The sequence below is a fragment of the Euleptes europaea genome, chromosome 1 (assembly GCF_029931775.1).
Source record: "Euleptes europaea isolate rEulEur1 chromosome 1, rEulEur1.hap1, whole genome shotgun sequence".
NCBI classification, from domain to species: domain Eukaryota; kingdom Metazoa; phylum Chordata; class Lepidosauria; order Squamata; family Sphaerodactylidae; genus Euleptes; species Euleptes europaea.
Window position 1 is genome coordinate 154,141,164 of NC_079312.1, and position 20,443 is coordinate 154,161,606.

The window sequence follows — 20,443 nt, forward strand, 5'->3', positions numbered from 1 at the left end:
AAAAGAAACACATCAGTAAATTTATGACGCTGGATTAAAGAAAAAAAGAGGGAGGAAAGCCACAGGTACAGTCGACCACTGGGGAATTGGGTGCCCTAAGCGTTGCAAGTTGGTGGTTTTGCTCAGTAAAATTACCTCCTCAGTAAAATTATATTGCATAATATTTCTCATATGATGATTCAAACAGTCTTAAACTGCAGCAGACTCTTTTAAAACCATAATTAAAAGGATCAACACAAAACACACGTGCGGACCTGCCCATGAAACAAACCGCTCACAAACAACTCTCCAGAGCTCCACGTGGGCATTATTAGCTTTTAATGTTGCATCATAATTCCAGTCAGCCACATCAAAATATGTATGTAGAATCCATTTTGATGTGTTTATGTAGCATGATGGTGCAATTTTAGAAAGTGGAGCGAATTCTGGGCAGCCTCATCAAAAATTGTGGAACTCAGCTTTGTAAATTCACCTCATGTAGCTCATATTCTGTGCCAAATTCATAAAATGTCAGTTCCAGATGAAGCGTACATGCAGCACTCCTGGTTTTGGAAAACTTGAATGCATAGTTTAAAAAAAAGATCAAGTATATTAAAAGTCTGGGGAACAAACCCTTTTAAAATTGATGATGAACAGAGGAAGACGTCTTCAAACAACATGACACAAGGTCTTGCAACCCACATGTAACAGAGATTATTCCAAATCCTTCTCTACTAATGCATGATCCAAGGTAGATTGTGAGTATCCCCAACTAGTGGCCAGGTAGTGGTTCGTACTTGCAAAATTTCACTCTGGATTTTTCAGTTGCTGCAGAAAGATATTTGACATTCTTTGCATGCTGAAGGTTCTGGGTTCAATCTCTGGCAGAAAGGCTTGGGGAAATCTCCTCCTGAGATCCTGGAGAGCTGCTGCTGGGCTGGGGTGACCAATAGTCTGACTGTGAGTGGCAGCTGCATACAGTCCTATGTTGATAGAGCCCTGACCTGGACAGCCCCAGGCTAGCCTGATCTTGTCAGATCTCAGAAGCTAAGCAGGGTCGACCCTGGCTAGTATTTGGAAGGGAGACCTCCAAGGAATACTAGGGTAATGATGCTGAGGCAGGCAAACCTCTGAATATCTCTTGCCTTGAAAACCCTATGGGGTTGCACACTTCCGGGGTCGGACGACGCCACCAGCACAAGCGCGGGGAGCCGCGCTCCAGCTGCCCGCTGCCCGGGGGCATTAAAGCCGCCCCCGTTAAAACCGACAAGTGGCACCCCTCGGGAGAAGAGGGGATGCGGAACTGGGAGCCAGTGGCAGCCCCGTCATCCGAGCGATAGCCGCCGAGAAATCGGCGGTGGTTGCTCTGACGGGAGCTGCTGAAGAGCCGGCGCCATCTTAAAGGGCCAGCTGGGAAGACGCGGTGGAGGGATCCGATTTTAATAGCAAGTTAATTTCAAACTTTTTTTCTTTCAATAACTTTAAACTGGGGTGTTGGGCAGAGGTGTGAATTAAGGAAACAACTCTGGATTATCTATAACTTCACTACACTCTGTTTAGTGATTTTTGGCTTTTTGCCAGTGGACTGACGCAGCTTAAAAATTGGCTTTCAGTATGGGAAGACTCTTATAACAAAGGAAAAGAGTAAGTAAACAGTCACAGTGACATGAAATAACAACTGATATGTCATAATGAGTGTGTTTTCTCCAAACTGAAGTGATCCAGCTGAACTAATTTTTTTTAAGCCGATGAACTAATAGAAACACTCTGCCCCCCCTCCCTCTGTTTGGATTATTGTGGGACTCTGCTCAGCATCTCAATGGGAGAAAAAGAGAAGCAAGTCAAGGAATCTCTTAAAGAAACAAAGCTACTGGTACAGCTTCCTCCACATAGACCTTCTGTATCTGCATCTACACTAAAACAGACGACTTCACCCTTATCAACTACATCAGTGACAACAAAGATGACTCCAAAACCTAAACCTGATGTGACACTGAACTCTGTATTTGAACTGTTAACTAAGACTCACCAAGATGTCACAGAAATGAAGCAGGAGCTGACCCAAAATACAGCTACTACGTCTCAGAATTCAGTTGCAATTGCTGCCTTACAAGACACAATCACCTCTCTGACTGTCAGACAAGACAAGGTGGAAGCCAAACTTGTTAAAACAATACAAGAGACTAAAGAAATCAAGAAAAAGGTGGACACCTTGGAGATGTCATTAGCAGCTTCGTGAGAAAGGGATGAGAAACAAGAAGATCAAATGGCAATGCTTGAACTCAAGATCAAGGAATCCTCCCTACGCATACGCGGGCTGAAAGAAAAAATAGAAGGACGTGATTTGCGGGGATATCTGACAAGACTTTTGGCAGATTTTCTACAGGAAGCGGAAAAAGTTATCGAGGGGATGATAGTGACGGCCTATAGAATCAATTCTACATATGCAACTAGAAATAAAGTACCAAGGGACTGCCTGCGTCAACTTTTCTCCAGGAGTCATCGTGATCTTATCCTAAACCGCCATTACAAGATGCCACTTAAAGTTGAAGATGAATCTCTGAGATTGATGGAGGAAATACCTGCAAGGTTGCTGAGGAAAAGGAAAGATTTTATGGAGATTGTGGAACGTCTAAGACTCAATGGAATACAATTTAGATGGGAATTTCCACAGGGCATTTCTTTCACCTTCAAGGCTAAAAGGTTTAAGTTTACAGATGTAGATAAGGCTCAACAGTTTTTGCGAAGATATGATGCAGAACTTTTTAAACCAACCAAGCCGACTAAACAACCTACAGTTAGAGAGTCTACGGAAGAAGAAAAGGCGTCTGAAGCAACTGGTGGTGGAGGCTTACCAATAGACTCAGCAGAGGAGTCTCCGACTGATGATAAGGAAGGCTGAACAGAGAAAAAATGAATATTATGGGGGAGGGAGAAGGGGATATGGGATATGGATGATATGGGTTATGGGTTATGGATGATAATTTTGGCTTTGGAAGGAGATAATGGATCTAACTGAATTTTAATATGTTACAGGTTCTTTCTTGGAACGTCAATGGTTTGAACTCTCCCAACAAAAGGAGGAAAATATTTTACCATTTACAAAAGTCTAAAGCTAATGTTATTTGCTTACAGGAGACGCATATACTCCCAAAAGATGTATTTAGATTGGAACACTTAAGGTTGGGCAAACTTTTCATGTCATGTAATGAAAAGAAAAAAACTAATGGAATAGCTATGTATTTACCCTTGTCACTAGAACCAAAAATTATCTATCAAGATGTAGAAGGAAGACTGTTGTTGGTGGAAATATTTTGTGGGTTCCAGAAGATATTATTGGTTGGAGTATATGCGCCTAACAACAATCAAAGAATGTTTTACGATAACTTAGCAATAATATTAGCTGAACATGCTTCAGAAAAAATGATATGGATGGGGGACTTTAATGGAGTAATGGTACCTAAGTTAGATAGATCTGGTAAAAAGAAAAAGGAAAAAAGGAAGGCAAATTACCTGGAATTTTTGACGATCTTACAGATTAATGGGATATGTTTGATGTCTGGAGATTGACAAATGGTAATAAGAAGGGATATACTTATTTTTCATTAAGACATCTTACACATTCCAGGATAGATATGTTATGGCTTTCGAAAGGGTTGATAAACAGATCAGAGAATCCGGAGATTTTACCTAAGGTCATCAGACCATAATGCGGTAACAGTAAAAATTAATGTAGGATATAGAAGACAGAAGCCTTGGATAATAAATGAAGTTCTTTTAAAAAATACTAAAATAGTGGATAAACTGAAGGTGGATGTACAGAATTATTTTAATGAAAATATAGATAAAGGCATTCGGGAGGATATAATTTGGGATGCCGGCAAGGCGGTGATTAGAGGAGTATTAACTCAACAGAATACAAGATGATTTAAGGAAAGGGAGGCAAAGAAAAAAACATATTTTGGATGAAATAAGACAAGGGGAATGACAGCTTAGAAAATCTCAAGATAAAATATCTAAACAGGAACAGCTTGACAAGATTAGAACATGGCAACATCAGTATGAATTTTTAATAGCGGATGAAATTGAACGGAAAATCATCTTTAATAAACAAAGATTCTTTGAACAAGCTAATAAGCCGGGTAAAATGTTAGCTTGGCAACTCAAGCATAAAGAGAAAAAAGTACCAATAATCCAAATTAAAAGGAAGGGTAAGATAACACGAGATAAAGGTGAGATAATAGAAACATTTGTGGAATATTATATAAATTTATATAGAAAGAATCCAGTTTTAGAGAAAGATATGGAATCATATCTCACTAAATTTGATTGGGAAAAAATAACCCAAGAAAACAAAGAATTACTGGATTCTCCAATAACTAGAGCAGAACTAGAAGAGGTAATAAGTAAAAGTAAACTAAATAAATCACCAGGACCAGATGGATTTACTGCATTTTACTATAAAGCATTTAAAGACCAGCTAATCCCTTATCTATTAGATGTGATGAACTTATGTTTGATAAATGGCATTATCCCTCAAACATGGAAACAAGCAAATATAACATTAATACCTAAGGTGAACTCGGATATATCGGAAGTCAAAAATTACAGACCGATTTCACTATTAAATAATGATTACAAACTATTTGTTGCAATTTTAGCTATGAGATTGAAAAGGGTATTAAATCAAATAATACATGAAGATCAAGCAGGGTTTCTGCCAGGGAGATTAATTAGTCAGAATGTAAGGGTGGTAATAGATCTTTTAGAATATGCGGAACAAGATACAACTTCGATAGCTATGATATTTTTAGATGCTGAAAAAGCATTTGACAATGTGAATTGGCAGTTTATGATTAAAATATTAGAATTTATGGATTTTGGTGAGAACTTTAGGACTGCCATTAAAAGTATATATACTCATCAAACCGCTAATTTGCTGATAAATGGAATGTTATCACCGAAGATTGAGATTCAAAGGGGAACAAGACAAGGATGTTCTTTCCCCTTTGCTGTTCATTTTGGTATTAGAATTGTTACTGAAAAATTTAAGACAAAACAATGAAGTTGTTGGAGTAAGAATTGGGAGAAATCAACATAAAGTTAAAGCATATGCAGACGACTTAGTATGTTTTTTGATTGATCTGATTGAGCAAATCGATAGTTGGAATAAAATTTTGGAGGTTTATGGACAGTTTTCAGGTTTTAAAGTTAATAAAAATAAAACTAAGATATTGGCTAAAAATATGACTCTTTCACAACAGCAAATACTGACTAAAAGTTAAATATTTAGGTATATAGATATCAAATAATAATCTTAATTTATTTCAAAATAATTATGTAACTCAATGGCAACAGATAGCAAAAGATTCAAAAAGTTGGGAAAAAATACCATTATCATTGTGGGGACGAATTTCAGTAATTAAAATGATGTTATTACCTAAAATGCTTTTTTTGTTTCAAAACCTACCAATAGTGAAAGGCGCACAGATATTTAAAAACTGGAAGAAAGATATTTTAAGTTTTCTCTGGGGTAAAGAAAGACATAGGATAGCATATAATAATTTAGTGGAATTGAAAGAAACAGGAGGGTTGGGATTACCAGATTTGACAATGTACCTATCAAGCAGCTTGCTTCACCTGGATAAAAAACTCTATTAGAGAATCCGAAATTATTGGAATTAGAGGGATTTAATTTACGATTTGGGTGGCATGCATATTTATGGTATGAAAAGGAGAAAGTAAATAAAGATTTTAATTCCCATATTATTAGGAAAAGTTAATTGCAAACATGGAACAAATATAAAGGTTTCCTGGAAAATAAAACTCCCGGTTGGATTAATCCCATAGAAGCCTATATGACAGTGATGGCGAACCTTTTAGAGACCGAGTGCCCAAACTGCAACCCAAAACCCACTTATTCATCGTAAAGTGCCAGTACGGCAATTTAACCTGAATACTGAGGTTTTAGTTTAGAAAAAACAACTCATACGTTAACATCTTATGCTCACAAGCATAAAATGATCCAAACAAAGTAAGGAAAGCAATCCCAAGTGCTTTCATTGATTTAAAATTATTTGGCAGATAATTCCACACTTTAAGGATTTCATTTTCAGAACTAACTGTACTATCTTTTGTCATCCATAAAATTAAATCATGGCAATGACTGACAAACACCATTTTCCCCATCTGCATTCTCAAAACTCTGCAGGGGGGCTTATTGTTGAGTTGTGCATCTGAGTGGCAAGTCCAAGGCAAAACCTCTCTTTCACAAATAGACAACAAACCCCCCCCCCATGCAGTTTTGAGAATCTGGATGGGGTAAATGTGCATCTCAGTGGCAAGTCCAAGCGAAAGAGCCGCCCGCCGCCAGCCTCCCGCAAGCCTCCCGCCGCCCCGCTCCGCCTCAGCAGCAGCGCCGCTGGCCCACCCAGGCGCCGCTCTGGACCCGCCGCCGCCACCGGCCGCTCATGCTCGGCCCCAAGGGCTGCCCTGCCGGCCGCCCCGCTATGCCCGCCGAGTCGCCCCCGCCCCTCGACAAAGTTGGCTGCGGCGCTGCAGAAACGTGTGCCGAGTCCGCGAGGAGGGGCGGAGGAGGGGGACGGGCAGCCCAGGGGGCGGAGGAGGGGGCGGGGGCGACTCGGTGGGCGTAGCGGTGCGGCCGGCAGGGCAGCCCTCGGGGCCGAGCATGAGCGGGCAGCGGCGGGTCTGGAGCGGCGCCTGGGTGGGGGGGCGGCACTGCTGCTGCTGCTAAGGCGGAGCGGGGCAACGGAGGCAGATGGCATCGAGGCCGCAAGGAGGGGGCGGGGGACGGGCGGGGGGGGTGCCCATAGAAAGGGCTCGGCGTGCCGCTTGTGGCACGCGTGCCATAGGTTCGCCAACACGGCTATATGAGAAGGGTGTACATCTAAATCTGGATAGCACTATATATAGAGAATTGGTAGAACATAGAGATGGGATATGGATGCTGAAAACCAGAGAAGAGCTTCAAATTAAAGATTGGTTTATGTATTATAAATTAAGGGATATATTCAACAAAGATAATAAGACGGGCTTTAATCAAACTAAATCCAAATTTCAGATTGTATTAACTAAGGGAAATAAAGGATTGATAGGACGGATTTATAAACTATTGATAGAAATGAATCTAGAACAAGAAAGGATTAAACCAGTGATGGTGAAATGGATGAGGGAACTAGGTTATAATATAGATTTGGAAATATGGGAAAATTTGTGGAAGAAGGAATTTAAATTTACTATTACTAACGAAATAAGAGAAAATTTATATAAAATGTTTTACAGATGGTATATAACTCCAGTACTATTAAGTAAAATGAAAAAAGAGGAGGAGGGTTTTTGTTGGAAGTGCGGAACAGAGATAGGTACATTTCTGCATGTTTGGTGGTTTTGCAAAAAACTCAAGGGATTTTGGCGATTAGTTTTAAAGGAAACTAACAATTTGATTAAGTCAAATATAAAAAAAGATCCTGCCTTTTGCTTATTGAGTATTCCCGATAAGAATATAGATTATGCTGATAGAGTCATATGCCAACACAGTTTTGCTGCGGCTAGGATTATAATTGCTAAGAAATGGAAGCAAATAAATAAACCTTCAATCAAAGAGTGGAGAGAAAAGCTTTGGATGTATATGCGAATGCCCAAAATTACAGATTCTTTACATGGTAAAGATATGGATGAATTTAAACAAATATGGTCAAAGGCCATCGCATATTGGGATAAATTGGCAAAAACGGATTTTAAAGGTATAGTTAATGAATTATAGATTTATGTGTTTTTTAAACAATGATTATAATAATAAGTTTTTATATACTGTCATAACACCTCTCCGGAAGTCCAAAGGTGGAGGGCACAGAGGTGGGTGGTAGAGGTTTGGGCACTATATACTTTTTAAAAGATAGTAAACTGTATTTGTAATAGATGTAACAGAGCTCTATATATGTTTTTGTATGTTTTATGTTTTATTTTGTATTTTTTTTGGTTAAAAAATCCTTTTTTCTTTTTTGTTTATTTTTGTGTTTAATTATAAAAGCAATAAAAAAATCTTTTTTTAAAAAAAACACCCTATGGGGTTGCCATATGTCAGCTGTGACTTGATGGCAAAATTATGTTGATAAATATTCTGAGAACCAGTAGTGGCTCTCTAGCTTCCAGGATGGACCAGGAGACATATGGTCATGTTCTAGAGACTCAGTCTTGGACATCTCCACAGACCATGGTTATTTTGCTGCTTATAAGGTTGTTTGTTCCCTCCTCCTCTGGTAGAGCAATTTTGCCTTTAACTACTGTGTGGCAAGCCTAAATTCAGCAGATAGAACTTTCTTCATCCTTGCATCTGAAGCTATGAAGACATATAAACTGTTTATATTCCCAGCTTCTCATGCTGAGCCAGATAGCTTTGTTGTATATCTTCTTGCAATGGGAAACATGGCCACTGTTCCTCAGTCTTGAAATAAAGAAACCACTACCCACGTATTGAGTGTCTTGGAGAATTTAAGGAACCCATCATGGGAAGTAGGATAGAAGTGTCCATTGTGCAAAAAGAGACTTAAGAAAGTTGTCTGTGGAGATGCACAGTTTAGATGAGGTCCTGTTCTATAGCTTACTCTGCCTAATGGGTAATCCATCCCTAATTACAATAGTTCCAAAAGTGTACTTTAGCATTCAGTACACTTAACCCAGTGCACTGCTGATCTGCTTATCCCCGTCAACAAGTTACTGCCCCCACACATAAGATCTCTGCAATCAGGCAACAAACTAGCTGCTGAAAGCATTGCACATGTGTGCAGAGTTGGATTGCATGGATCCAGATTTGCCCAATAAACATTCACTTTTTGTTTGAAATTGGCAAGGCTGAGAATGAATCGAAGGACTCACTCTGGCAGTCTTTGCTCATCAACATAATTGTTAGCATGGAAGTAACTTTCACCAGGTCATGAATTGCTAAAAAAACAAAAACATAACTCTCCTAATTTACATGCACATACTTCATTACAATCAATGGACAGGTTGCACTGCTGTACTGGCTATAAAATCTTCCTGTTAATGGCTGCAATATATCGATAAACGGCAACTAATCGTTCATCCTCCATAGGAAATGTGCACTCATGGGAGATGAGGATGTGAAGTGTAACATACACAACCTCTTTCAAATCCTTTCTGCAGGCAAGTGGGTTAGCTGATTAGCATTTCTTCCATGCATGCTGGTTCTTGAACAGCATCATTCAAGCCAATGCTCTTTGGCAGCAGTTTCTTGCTTGGTAGTCTGCCCATCTTATTCTCTTTTGTGTTTTGGGGAAGATCTGTCTCTTTTGTAGGTTTTTTTGGGGGTGCATTTTCTTGTTGTCAGCGCACTGTTCTTCTGGTGGAGATCCTATTTATGCCGAGAAATTCAACCATTCTCAAAGTCCTGAGTAGGAAAAACTTATTTTAAAATAGTATTTCGCAAGCAGTTGTATTGTCAAGCCGTAATGTGGTCAACGCACGCTGTACTTTCCTTCAGCTTACTCTTCCAGAACACTGAATTCCCTTAAAATATTTATTGGCATTAGTGGGTAGATTATTTCTTTTGCATAGATAGTTTTAGCGTTAGGAAACTGCCACAACTGAAGAACCAGTCTGAAAGATAGAGATTAGTCCAAGCTTACCCAGTGAGCTTCCACGGTAGTGTGGGGATTCAAACCTGGGTCCCTCAGATCCTAGACCAACATTCTAACCACTATGCCAATGCTTCATTTTGATACCAGCTGTCTGAAACATGTTAAATATGTAAGATGTTTTGATGGTCTCTTTGTAATGATTGCCCTTCTGCTGTTTCATGTAGGCTCACATGTTCAGTTTTGGTGGGTAGACCTCTGAGTAAAGCTGTAGCATAACTATAAAACTCCATGGCTTGGATCCAGCAGTGATTTCTACTGGATTTCCATCAGCAGAATGGACCCCCTCTTGCTGCAGCCTGAAATGCTGCCCTTGTGGGACAGGGGACCCCCCGGAACAGTACGGGGGGGGGGAGTTGGAGGTCAGTGCCGTCTACAGAAATCTTCCACTGGATCCAAGCCCATATGATGATGAAGAAGAATTGGTTTTATACCCTGCTTTTCTCTACCTTAAGTAGTCTCAAAGCAGCTTACAATCACAATCCTTTCCTCTCCCCCCAACAGACCCCTGGTGAGGTAAGTGGGGCTGAGAAAGTTCTGAGAGAACTGTGACTGGCCTAAGGTCACCCAGCAGGCTTCATGTGGAGGAGTAGAGAATTGAACCCAGTTCTCTAGATTAGAGTGCCTCTCTTAACCACTACAACATGCTGGCTCTGTGATAAAAACATACAGAAAAATCTTTTTTTTTAAATAAATTTTTATTGGTTTTATATCTTTTCCATTAGACAAGCAACAATTTAAAAATATATACCATTTAAATGTCTAGGTATGTTGCTAATATTCTAAGTACATAATAATAGAAAAAGAAAAAGAAAAGAAAGAAATTTTGACTTCCCCTTCACCTCCGTCTGCCTCTTAATAAAATGGTTAAATTCCGTCATGATGGATTCTGATCCTAGTTCTTTCCAATAAAACCATAACATTTTCATTCCTAAGCTATGTAATCTATTCAATATTAATTATTAACATTATTATTATCACATGGATCAGATTAATAAGTATTCTTCCATTTTTCCCAGTCTTAATTCATGTTTACAGTAATTCATCCAAACCTCCCACTCCCCCATAAATTGCTCACTGTCCTTTTGATTTAAAGTAGCTGTAAGTTTCGCCATTTCCACCAGTTCAAACATTTTTATAATCCAGTCTTTTTTTCCAGGAATATCTGCCCCTTTCCATTTAGCTGCATACAGCAGTCTTGCAGCTGTTGTAGCATAGATCAAGAATGTCCTTTGTGTTATCACATCATCTGGGATCAAAACATACAGGAAAATCTGATGACTGCAATGTCCTAATCATTCCTAACCAGAGTCTACTAGAAACACTCCCTTCAGTGGTTCTTGTAGGTTATCCGGGCTGTGTGACCGTGGTCTTGGTATTTTCTTTCCTGACTTTTTGCCAGCAGCTGTGGCAGGCATCTTCAGAGGAGTAACACTGAAGGACAGTGTCTCTCAGTGTCAAGTGTGTAGGAAGAGTAATATATAGTCAGAAAGGGGTTGGGTTTGAGCTGAATCATTGTCCTGCAAAAAAGTATCTTGTGGTAAAGCTCAATCAAATGCTTGTGGTAAAGCTCAATCAAATATGAAAACACCTCCCAGCAGATAATTGGTCTGATAGTTCAGAATGGTATACGCATTCATCACAAGTGTTTGTGATAAAGAATGGGCTCTGGAAATAAGGGGGGGTATGGCATAACTGTTGCATAGTGATCTGTGATTAGTATCTGTTACGTTATAATGAAAATATGACTCATTGTTAACATTACCATAGTTCAATATAACCTGTAGCTAATTTCAGGCCAGTAACAACTAGCTACTAGATAATAATGTTAAGAATCCTAAATTCAGGAATTTGGAGCTGGAGTCTCTGTGTCTGCACACCATAGAAAGGTTGCCTCTGGTAACACAAGTGTTGCTATACACTTTATTACCTATGAATCAAAAGTCAGCTGATACACTTCCACTGTACTTTTGTGAATTCGTCATATCAAGGGGTAATGTAAGAAGTGGCTTCTTTGCTTTGCTTCCTGTTCTCCAAATGAAGTTCTTCTAAACAGAATGAACCAAGATTTCCTTACGATTCCCCATGCCTTTCTGAGTATTGTGTGTGTGTGTGTTAAGTGCTGTCAAGTCGCTTCCGACACATGGTGACCCTATGAATGAAAGTCCTCCAAAATGTCCTGAGTATTGGTCTTCTATAAAGACAATGTCTAATACTCTGTCTGCTGCTCTAGGCCTTATCCTATAAGCAAAAGATCCTTAAAAAAATAACTTTTGTATGATTTATCTTTGAAATTCCACAAAGGGTTCCTGTGTTTGTCTCAACCCAATACTTCAAGTAAATACAGGTGCGAGGGAGCAAATCATGCATGGCTATGGTAACACTAAATGACCCATTCATGTGAATGGGAGCAGATTGCATGGGTTCTGCCCTCGGAATCAGCACAAAGCAAAGGTGATCTAGTCAGGACATTCACAATGGGTACTCAACCTATGCAGTTGGGTCATTTCGGTGTCACCCTCCCCCAGCTGCAAGGGTTGTGAAAAGGTAGGTCCTGCATAGCTAGGATATTCTGATTGTGGCAAGGCTGACAAGAACCATCACTTGAGAGGCACTCACTGGAATAACAACTGGGTACTTAATGCCAGAGCCATGAGGGAGCAGCAGAGAAATGTAGCAGAGCAACTGCAATCAAGGGGCGGAGGAAGGAGGGAAGTGGCTCCGTGGGCCTTTGTGTGACAGTATTATTGAGGAGCAGAGACAAATTAAAAATGATCGAAGTGTCGATGAATATGGCGTATTAACAGCAAACTCTTGTCTGTGCAGCTTCTTGACATGTGCATGCAGAATTGTGGTCCAAGCTTCCAGTCTCTGGTAGTGAAGCGGGAGTTCTGCAAAGACCGGCTGGTAAAACTTCTGAATCCAAGGTTCAACCTGCCTGTTGATATGCAGGAGAAGATCTTGACCTTTATCATGGTGAGCAATTCCCTCCCTCCTCACAATAAAACTGATGTATCAGGGCAGTAAATATTTCATGATCAGTAGGCCTTGCTGCATGGAGTGGGGATGGGAGCCTCCAGCCAGCTTGCCTTTTGTTCTGTTTCTCGGTTCAGCTACATGTGAACTGGGCCCTGGGGAATGGGGCAAAGGCAGGCAGGAAGAGGCCGGCGGAGTTGACTGGCAGCTTTGGTTGAATTATGGCTTTGTGATTGTATGAAATTTCATAGTTGGCCACACTGAGAAAAAGCAGGGCATTTCCAAATAATTAATGTTATATTCCTACTATTCTTTGTAGTTTTCTTTTTAAAAAATTATCATGCCAACAAAGATCTCATACCTTTGTTCCTTGTGCAAGCACAAGCAAGGACTTGTTTGTGCAGTGGGGGTTGTCTTGGGATCACAATCCTTTGAACTCATTGCTACCTCTGATTGGCTTCACATATTGACAGTATTGTAAAAGGGGGAGCAGACAGCATGCCATTGGTATCCTGTCTCTTTGCGTCTCTGTCTTTTCCTAAACAAAATGTTCACATCTCTCCTGACAAACTTGTGATAGGGGGACAGCACGTGCATCCCCCACAGTGTGGGGGGTGATATGCAAATTCTCCTTCAGGTGGAAATGAAGATGTGAAGGAGGAACAGGATGCTTTTCCCTTGTCCAAGATTGTAAATTCCAAAATTATATGGTCACTACTACTCAGGGTGCCCACTACTTTCACCTCGTCAACCAGTTCTTCCCTATTGTTGAGAATCAAGTCCAAGATAGCAGACCCCCTTGTTTCCCTCTCTACTTTCTGGACAGTGAAGTTGTTGGCAAGACAAATCGGGAATTTATTTGACCTTTCACTTTTAGCAGAGTTAGACTTCCAACAGATATCTGGGTAATTGAAATCTCCCATGGCCACTGTGTCCCATCTCTTTGAGAACTTTATAATCTGGTCTAGAAGCGTCTCATCCAAGTCTTCTGCTTGGTTTGATGGTGTATAGCAGACTCTCACCATAATATCACTATTATTTCTTACTCCTTTTATTTTTACCCAGAGTCTCACAACTGAATTTCCAAGCTCAGATTCATGTATTTCCTCACAAGTATACACATTCCTGACATATTATGTTATTCCTTCACCCTTCCTTGTTTGTCTATCCCTTTTAAACAAGTTGTGCCCTTCAATCCTAATATTCCAATTGTGAGGGTTATCCCACCAAGTTTCAGCAATGCCTATTCGGTCGGCTTGGCACGCTTTAGCCTTCACCCCTCTCCGTAGGGAATCCCCAATTACCAGAACACACCGCCTCCTATGATGGGGAGCAGAAGCTCGAGTCCTCTCATCCACAGGGGCCTGAGAAATTTCTTTCAGGGTTTGGGGAGGATACAGTAGTAGCCCAGTGTGAAGTAACAGCCTCTCCAGGCAGAGCATTTAGACACCTGTGAGACTTATGATATAAGTATATCTCTGTCAGAAGGATGGGGCTAGCTGTATGTATGCCAAGGACTGGGGTATTACCATCTAAAGCCCTCAGGAGGTGCTAGAACTGAGATCAGCTTTTTTTTTTTTTTTGCATGGTGCGATGGTATTGTGGAATTGCATGATGCATCCATATGATAAGGTGAATTGAGAGTGCTACATAACTAACTTTTGTCCAACATTGTGAAAGACATTCGTGACACATTTAGGGAAGCCCTGCCACGTATGGATGCTTTCATAAGAGTGCCGCGTACAGTGGCAGGAGCTGTACTGGTATTATAACATGTTGAGATCTTAAGTCCTCAGGGCCCATCTGATCCAGCATCCCATTTCTAACAGCTGGATACTTCTAGGTTCTTCTTTCCCCTGTCCAGCAATGAGTATTGGGGGAAGGAAGGTACCGGTAAGTTAGTTTGAGCCCTTTGTGAGGGGGAAAGTGTGGAGTATAAATGTCTTAAATAAATAGGCATGTCTGTCATGTCCCCCTTCAATCCCCTCAACTAAATAGCCCCAAATTCCTTAGTCTTTCCATGTATGGAAGGTGCTTCAAGCCCTTTTCTGCACCTTTTCCAGTAGTACAGTATCTTTTGTAGAAATAACCACAACTGTCCACAGTATTCCAATTGAAGCTGCTCCATAGATCTGTATAGGGACATACATCTGTACAAGAACATTACAGTTTTATTTTCAGTACCTTTCCTTATAATCCTGAACATGGAATTGGCCTTTTGATGTTTTCACTGAGCTATCCATCATCACTTTCATGAGTAATATAGGATATCATAAATCAGGCCTTGACAAATTTTCTCGGACTCTAGGAGCCTGCCTAAAATTAAACCTGATCCCAGCCCCATCACAGTTACTTGTAATTTTATTAAAGCTATGACAAAAAAAAGTGTTGTATGTAAATAAATATAAAGGTAGCTCTGGTTGTCATCACTGTAACCAAAACCTATCCTCTGTCCTTAAACTAACTTCTTCCCAATTTCTCATAAGTCTGTTATTGCTTTAAAAAATTCCATTTAATTGATTATTGGAGCCAGTAGAGAAAGCATCTACTTAAAAAAAATAATGCATCCACCACTGTTGAATGATATAAAGTTAAGAACTTGAAATAATAAAGATGCTTTGTGTTGGATCCAGGCAGGTTTTTGACTTAATCTTGGCCAGTTACCCTTCTTATTACAGCCCCCGTTCCACATGGCTTTTGTCCAGGCAGGTTCTGTGATTCCAAATATACTTTCCCAAGATCATTTCAGCACACAAAAATAGAGTGAGAGTTGCATTGTAGTGACTTTTGCACTTTGAAAATATTTGTTTGAAGCGTTCAATTTTGATTCTCAGAAGCAGAAACTCTCTAAACCCCTCCCCCCCCACACACATACAAAATAAAGAATGTGTTTAACACTTTCCCTGGAGCAAGGGATAATTAAACTTTGGAGCCCCCTTTTTGTTGGAAATGAATATGAGTGTTGTGGCACCATAAAGACTAACAAGAGTTTATCCTAGCATAGGCTTTTGTGGATTAAAGCCCACTTCATCAAATACATGTAATAGGTCCTGACAAGGCAGACATATACATAAATTATGAAGGGGGAAAAGTTGTAAACATCAGGATCCAAGAGCCATGAAATGCAGGAAGTACAGGGTACGATGCAATTATTTAAAATTCAAAAGTAATCAAGAAAAGTACAGAGATAATTCACAATAGCAATAATTGCTGATAACATAATTTCCTTAGTTTTGTTAACCAGCTTGTGTGTGTGCTGTCAAGTCACAGCTGCCTTCTGGTGACCTGGTAGAGTTTTCAAGGCAAGTGTTCGGAGGTGGTTTGCCATTACCTGCCTCCACGTGTCTGAGAGAGCTCTGAGAGAACTGTGACTGGCCTAAGGTCACGCAGCAGGCTTCATGTGGAGGAGTGGGGAATTGAACCCAGTTCTCCAGATTAGAGTCCGCCACTCTTAACCACTACACCAGGCTAGCCCTTAATCAGCTTAGCACTTGCAAATAATTTTTAGTCGACATGTGTTTGGGCAGAAAACCTTTTCATTTTTGGTAGCTATCTTTTCACAAACAGACTTGGGCTCGAGGATTCCAAGGTGCTGTGGATGTGACTGAAGTCAAGGAGGTATACCTGGAGCTTCTCAAGAAAGGAGTTGAGTTTCCAACCTGTGGAACCCAGAAGGTAGGTACTGCTTTGGCAAACACTGATTGGGAACAGGATATGCTAATTGCAAGACCTACATGATTAGAGAAGGTGTGCTGATTAATTCCAGAATAATGCACATTTGAAGTAATGTTCTCCTTGCTCAGGAAACCAGTCATGCATTCTGCCTTGGAGCGCTTAATATCAGAGAGGGGGAGGCACTGTTTTCTTAAACAGGAAGTGTAATGCTTGATACTGCCCACGAGATCTGGAATCTCAGGTGGTTCTTCAGGTTACAGGAAATTAAGTGTCCAAATTGCCTTGCAGGCTTGGCAAATCTCATCTCAGCCAAAATAAAAACAGTACTGAACACATGCAGGCAAAGCACAAGGAATATTTTGCAGTTGGAATCGGAGGGGAAACCTAAAACAAATGACACCAGGAAAGTGATTTATCCTAGGGTGCATCCAGTGATAGTATTTGAACAGGTCTACGGGATCTAAATCTACTTATGGTTTTTTGTGCATTTGTTTGTTTATTTAGCCAGACATCTGTGGTTCTTGTGCCCTCTAAAGGTGCCCTCTAAAGGTGTGCCCCACCTTTGTGTCCTCTAAAGGGGCACCAGCGCAGCTCACAGACTAATAACATACGTAATCAAATCAAATCTTAAAAACCATTAAACAAACAAACTGGAAGCCTGTGTAGATGGGCCAAGAATGGAGTGATGTGGTCCCTGTGATCCACTCCAGTCAACGTCCTCACAGAAATATTCTGCACCAGTTGAAGTTTCCAAATGCTTTTCAAGGGCAGCCCCACATAGAGCGCACTGCAGTAATCTTATCTAGATGTAACCAGGATATGCACTAAGGTGGGCAGATTTTTTTCTGCCAGGGAAAGGCCACAGCTGGCTAACCAGTTGAAGCTGGTAAAAGGCACTCCTGGCCACAGCTGCCACCTGCTTATCCAGCAGTAGGTCTGGGTCCAAGAATACCCCCAAACTATAGACCTGGTCCTTCAAGAGGAGTGCAACCCCAGCATGTGAAACCTTAAATCCAAGGTTAGATCTTCCACTCACCAGTAGCACTTCTGTCTTGTTGGGATTAAGCTTCAGAAATTCTAAGGTTCAGTATTACTTGTCTGTCTCAGTGATCTTCAGTCTTTTCAGATCCAAGGTGTTCGAAAGAACATTAGCTATTAGGGAGCAACAGGCACTGCTTATCATGGAGCACTCCAGACAAGACATTTGGGGATGTAACTTTTTTCAGGAATTGTAGCCATCCCTGCCTTGAAGGTGTTGCCTTAATTGCTATATGCCTCCCTGGTTTCAGTTGTCTAAAAGCTTCTCTTTATCCCTCCCTGGTTTAAAATAATAATGCCGTAATATATATTACCATTATGTGTTTACAGCCTTTGACTCAGACCTCCACAAAGGCATCATTGTCGCACAGTACCTCCAAGAATGGTTTGGCAGGGTCCCTCCCTACAGGTACAACAATAACACTGATTCCTGAACAGGTACAGTGCTGCAGTGCATTTGAAGCATGTGGAAGTATGCATGGGTTGTGATTCATTGGTGGGTGGGAGGGAGCCAGCCCGTTATTTGCAATCGAGGGAGAGGGACTGCTTTTGTGAAAGAGATGCCCATCACTTTAGATACTTCTGAGTCCCTGGAATTATGGGTTATATTCATGTGTATGCGTGTGTGTGATCGGTTTATCAATACACCGTTTTATTCATACAATGGCTGTCTCATGAGAGAGGTAATCAAGCATTTTCTCTCTCCCCTGGTGGAATGTCTGTTTAGAGAAGAAAGGGCACGAGACAGATCCCCTTGCCACCCAACTGCAGACATTCCAAAGATGTAATTTTGATGTTTTGAAAAGGCAGAAGGCAAAATAAAAGATAAAGGGGACTTGGAAGTCATTGTGTTGCTAGAGGATCCTCCATATTGTGGCAGCCTACCTACTAATTTTTAAAAATAAAATTCTTTAGCAGTTGTTACAAGTGAAACAAGTGAAAAAAGTTGCATCTTAAACATCCGAGGCAAGAATGCAAGAATGTCCCTGCTGCATCAGACCAGAGATTCCTTTAGTCCAGCCTCCTGTTTCATATAAGGGCCAACGAGATGCCCTCAGAAGGCCTACAGGCAGGGCACAGAAACCAATGTCTTCCCCTGTTGTTGCCCCTCAGCACAGATAGATAGATAGATAGATAGATAGATAGATAGATAGATAGATAGATAGATAGATAGATAGATAGATAGATAGATAGATAGATAGATCATCTTTATTACGGTCAATGACCAGCACAGGTAACCTATAAAAGCACCAGTTTACATAAATATAGAATATCTGTATATCAGAATAAAACATGCTGATTCACTTATTAACATGAATAAAATCACTTCAGTAAAAGGGGAACACATATCATTAGGGCTGTCACCCCTCATTTCAGGACTGTGGATTGGCGCGGACCCACCTCCGCTGTGCATCCATTGCAGCAGCACAAAATCCCTCAGCACTGATATTCAGTGGGTTACTTCCTCTGAACAGGGAGGTTCCATTTAATCACCATGGCTAATAGCCACTGAGGGAATAATCCCCCATGAATTTGTCTAATCCTCTTTTAAAAGGACAACTAAATTATGGTCATCACTGCATCCTGTGGTAGTGAATTCCATAAACTAATTACTTACTCTTTGAATGATGAATTAGTTTCTTTTGTCTGTCCCAAATCTACTGCCTTTTACAAATAATAAAGCTGCATTCTTAGTATTATGGGAGGGAAAATGTTCTCTCTGTCCACTATGCCCAAGAAGGGGGGTGGGCGGGGGAGATTAACAATTCACTTTAAAGGTTGGATATTGTTCTGGAATTTATTATTCCAGTAAATCCTTTGTAGTTTTATTGGAAGATGGCCTTTATCATTCTCAGCAGAAATTCCAGACCTACTCTTATTGCTTTATTATTAAAAATGGAGTCTAATGTTCTTTGAAACCTTTTTGACAAAGGTGGGAGATCAATGTTTCTTCCACTGTAAAGAAATACTTACTCTGGACCCTGCCAAAAAAATTCAAAACTATTCCAGTCCCACGTTGTCTAATCGTTCCTGGGGCTTGCCAACACCCCACACCATTCTTCCCTCTGTCACAATACAATCTCCCATTTACCCTACTGTGCTGGGGTTTCCAGCAGGACACCCCCCCCCCCCCCGGTCTGAGTGGATAGGATCTAAGCTAGAATATAAATCCACTCAAGGTTGGATCTTAGGTAAATTAAAGGCCCAAGATTATTTGTTTTTTTTTAAGTTAATTCAAAAAAAACCCCACAACTGTGGTAAATTTAAACACTCAACAAGGAATTGTGGGATGTTAGGCTTCAAAGTGTACATGCCTCAGGAAAACTTTCTCTCGTGTTGGCTTATATCAGCACAGCACTGAGTTGCACCTAAGTTGCACTCCAGACCCAGCAAACTCTGCTGGCATCCTGTGTCACCTCATTACACCCTGTTCCCTGGGCAGGGACACTTAACCAAAGATCTGATAATCTCCTCATATCTTTAATTCGCACTCTGGTTAGACTAACCCTTTTGTCTCAACCCTCAAAACCTAACTTCTCACTAATTTAGCCTCCTCCTTTCAGATCTTACCTCTTTCTAGGGTTGCCAGGTCCCTCTTCGCAACCGGTGGGAGATTTGGGGGGCAGAGCCTGAAGAGGGCGGGGTTTGGGGAGGGGAGGGACTTCAATGCCATAGAGTTCAATTGCCAAAGCGGCCATTTTTCTCCAGGTGATCTGATATCTATCTGCTGGAGATCAGTTGAATTAGCAGGAGATGTCCTGCTACTACCTGGCAGTTGGCAACCCTACCTCTTTCCCAGCCTACAGCTCCTGTTGGCTGATTCAGAACACTTCACTGATTGCCTCCTGTGTTGCTGGGGTACACTTCTGTGCACTGCTTGTCAACCTTTAAGTCACCCAACAATATCCCTTTCAGTGGATACTAAGAATTTTCTTATTAATTCACTGTAATGATTTTTAATGGATGCATTGGCCTGTTAAAAACTTTGCATTGATTCGCACGTGCCTGTGCGTCTATTATTGTTTGGTACTTTAGCATCCGAGACTTGCAACTGAATGTGTGAACTGTCTCAACTGAAAAAATGTTGTTGTTTACTACTA

At 40.8% G+C, this 20,443-nt stretch overlaps 1 protein-coding gene across 1 annotated transcript in view; it reads left to right on the forward strand.

Annotated features, from left to right (window-relative positions):
- The window catches only part of TOM1L1 (target of myb1 like 1 membrane trafficking protein), a 64,791-nt gene that overhangs the window by 27,166 nt on the left and 17,182 nt on the right, over positions 1–20,443 (forward strand). Inside the window, exons 4-6 of the mRNA XM_056862149.1 lie at positions 12,480–12,629; positions 16,197–16,304; positions 17,673–17,780. Of these exons, the coding sequence (XP_056718127.1) occupies positions 12,480–12,629; positions 16,197–16,304; positions 17,673–17,780 (366 nt within the window). The remainder of the gene's footprint in view (positions 1–12,479; positions 12,630–16,196; positions 16,305–17,672; positions 17,781–20,443) is intronic.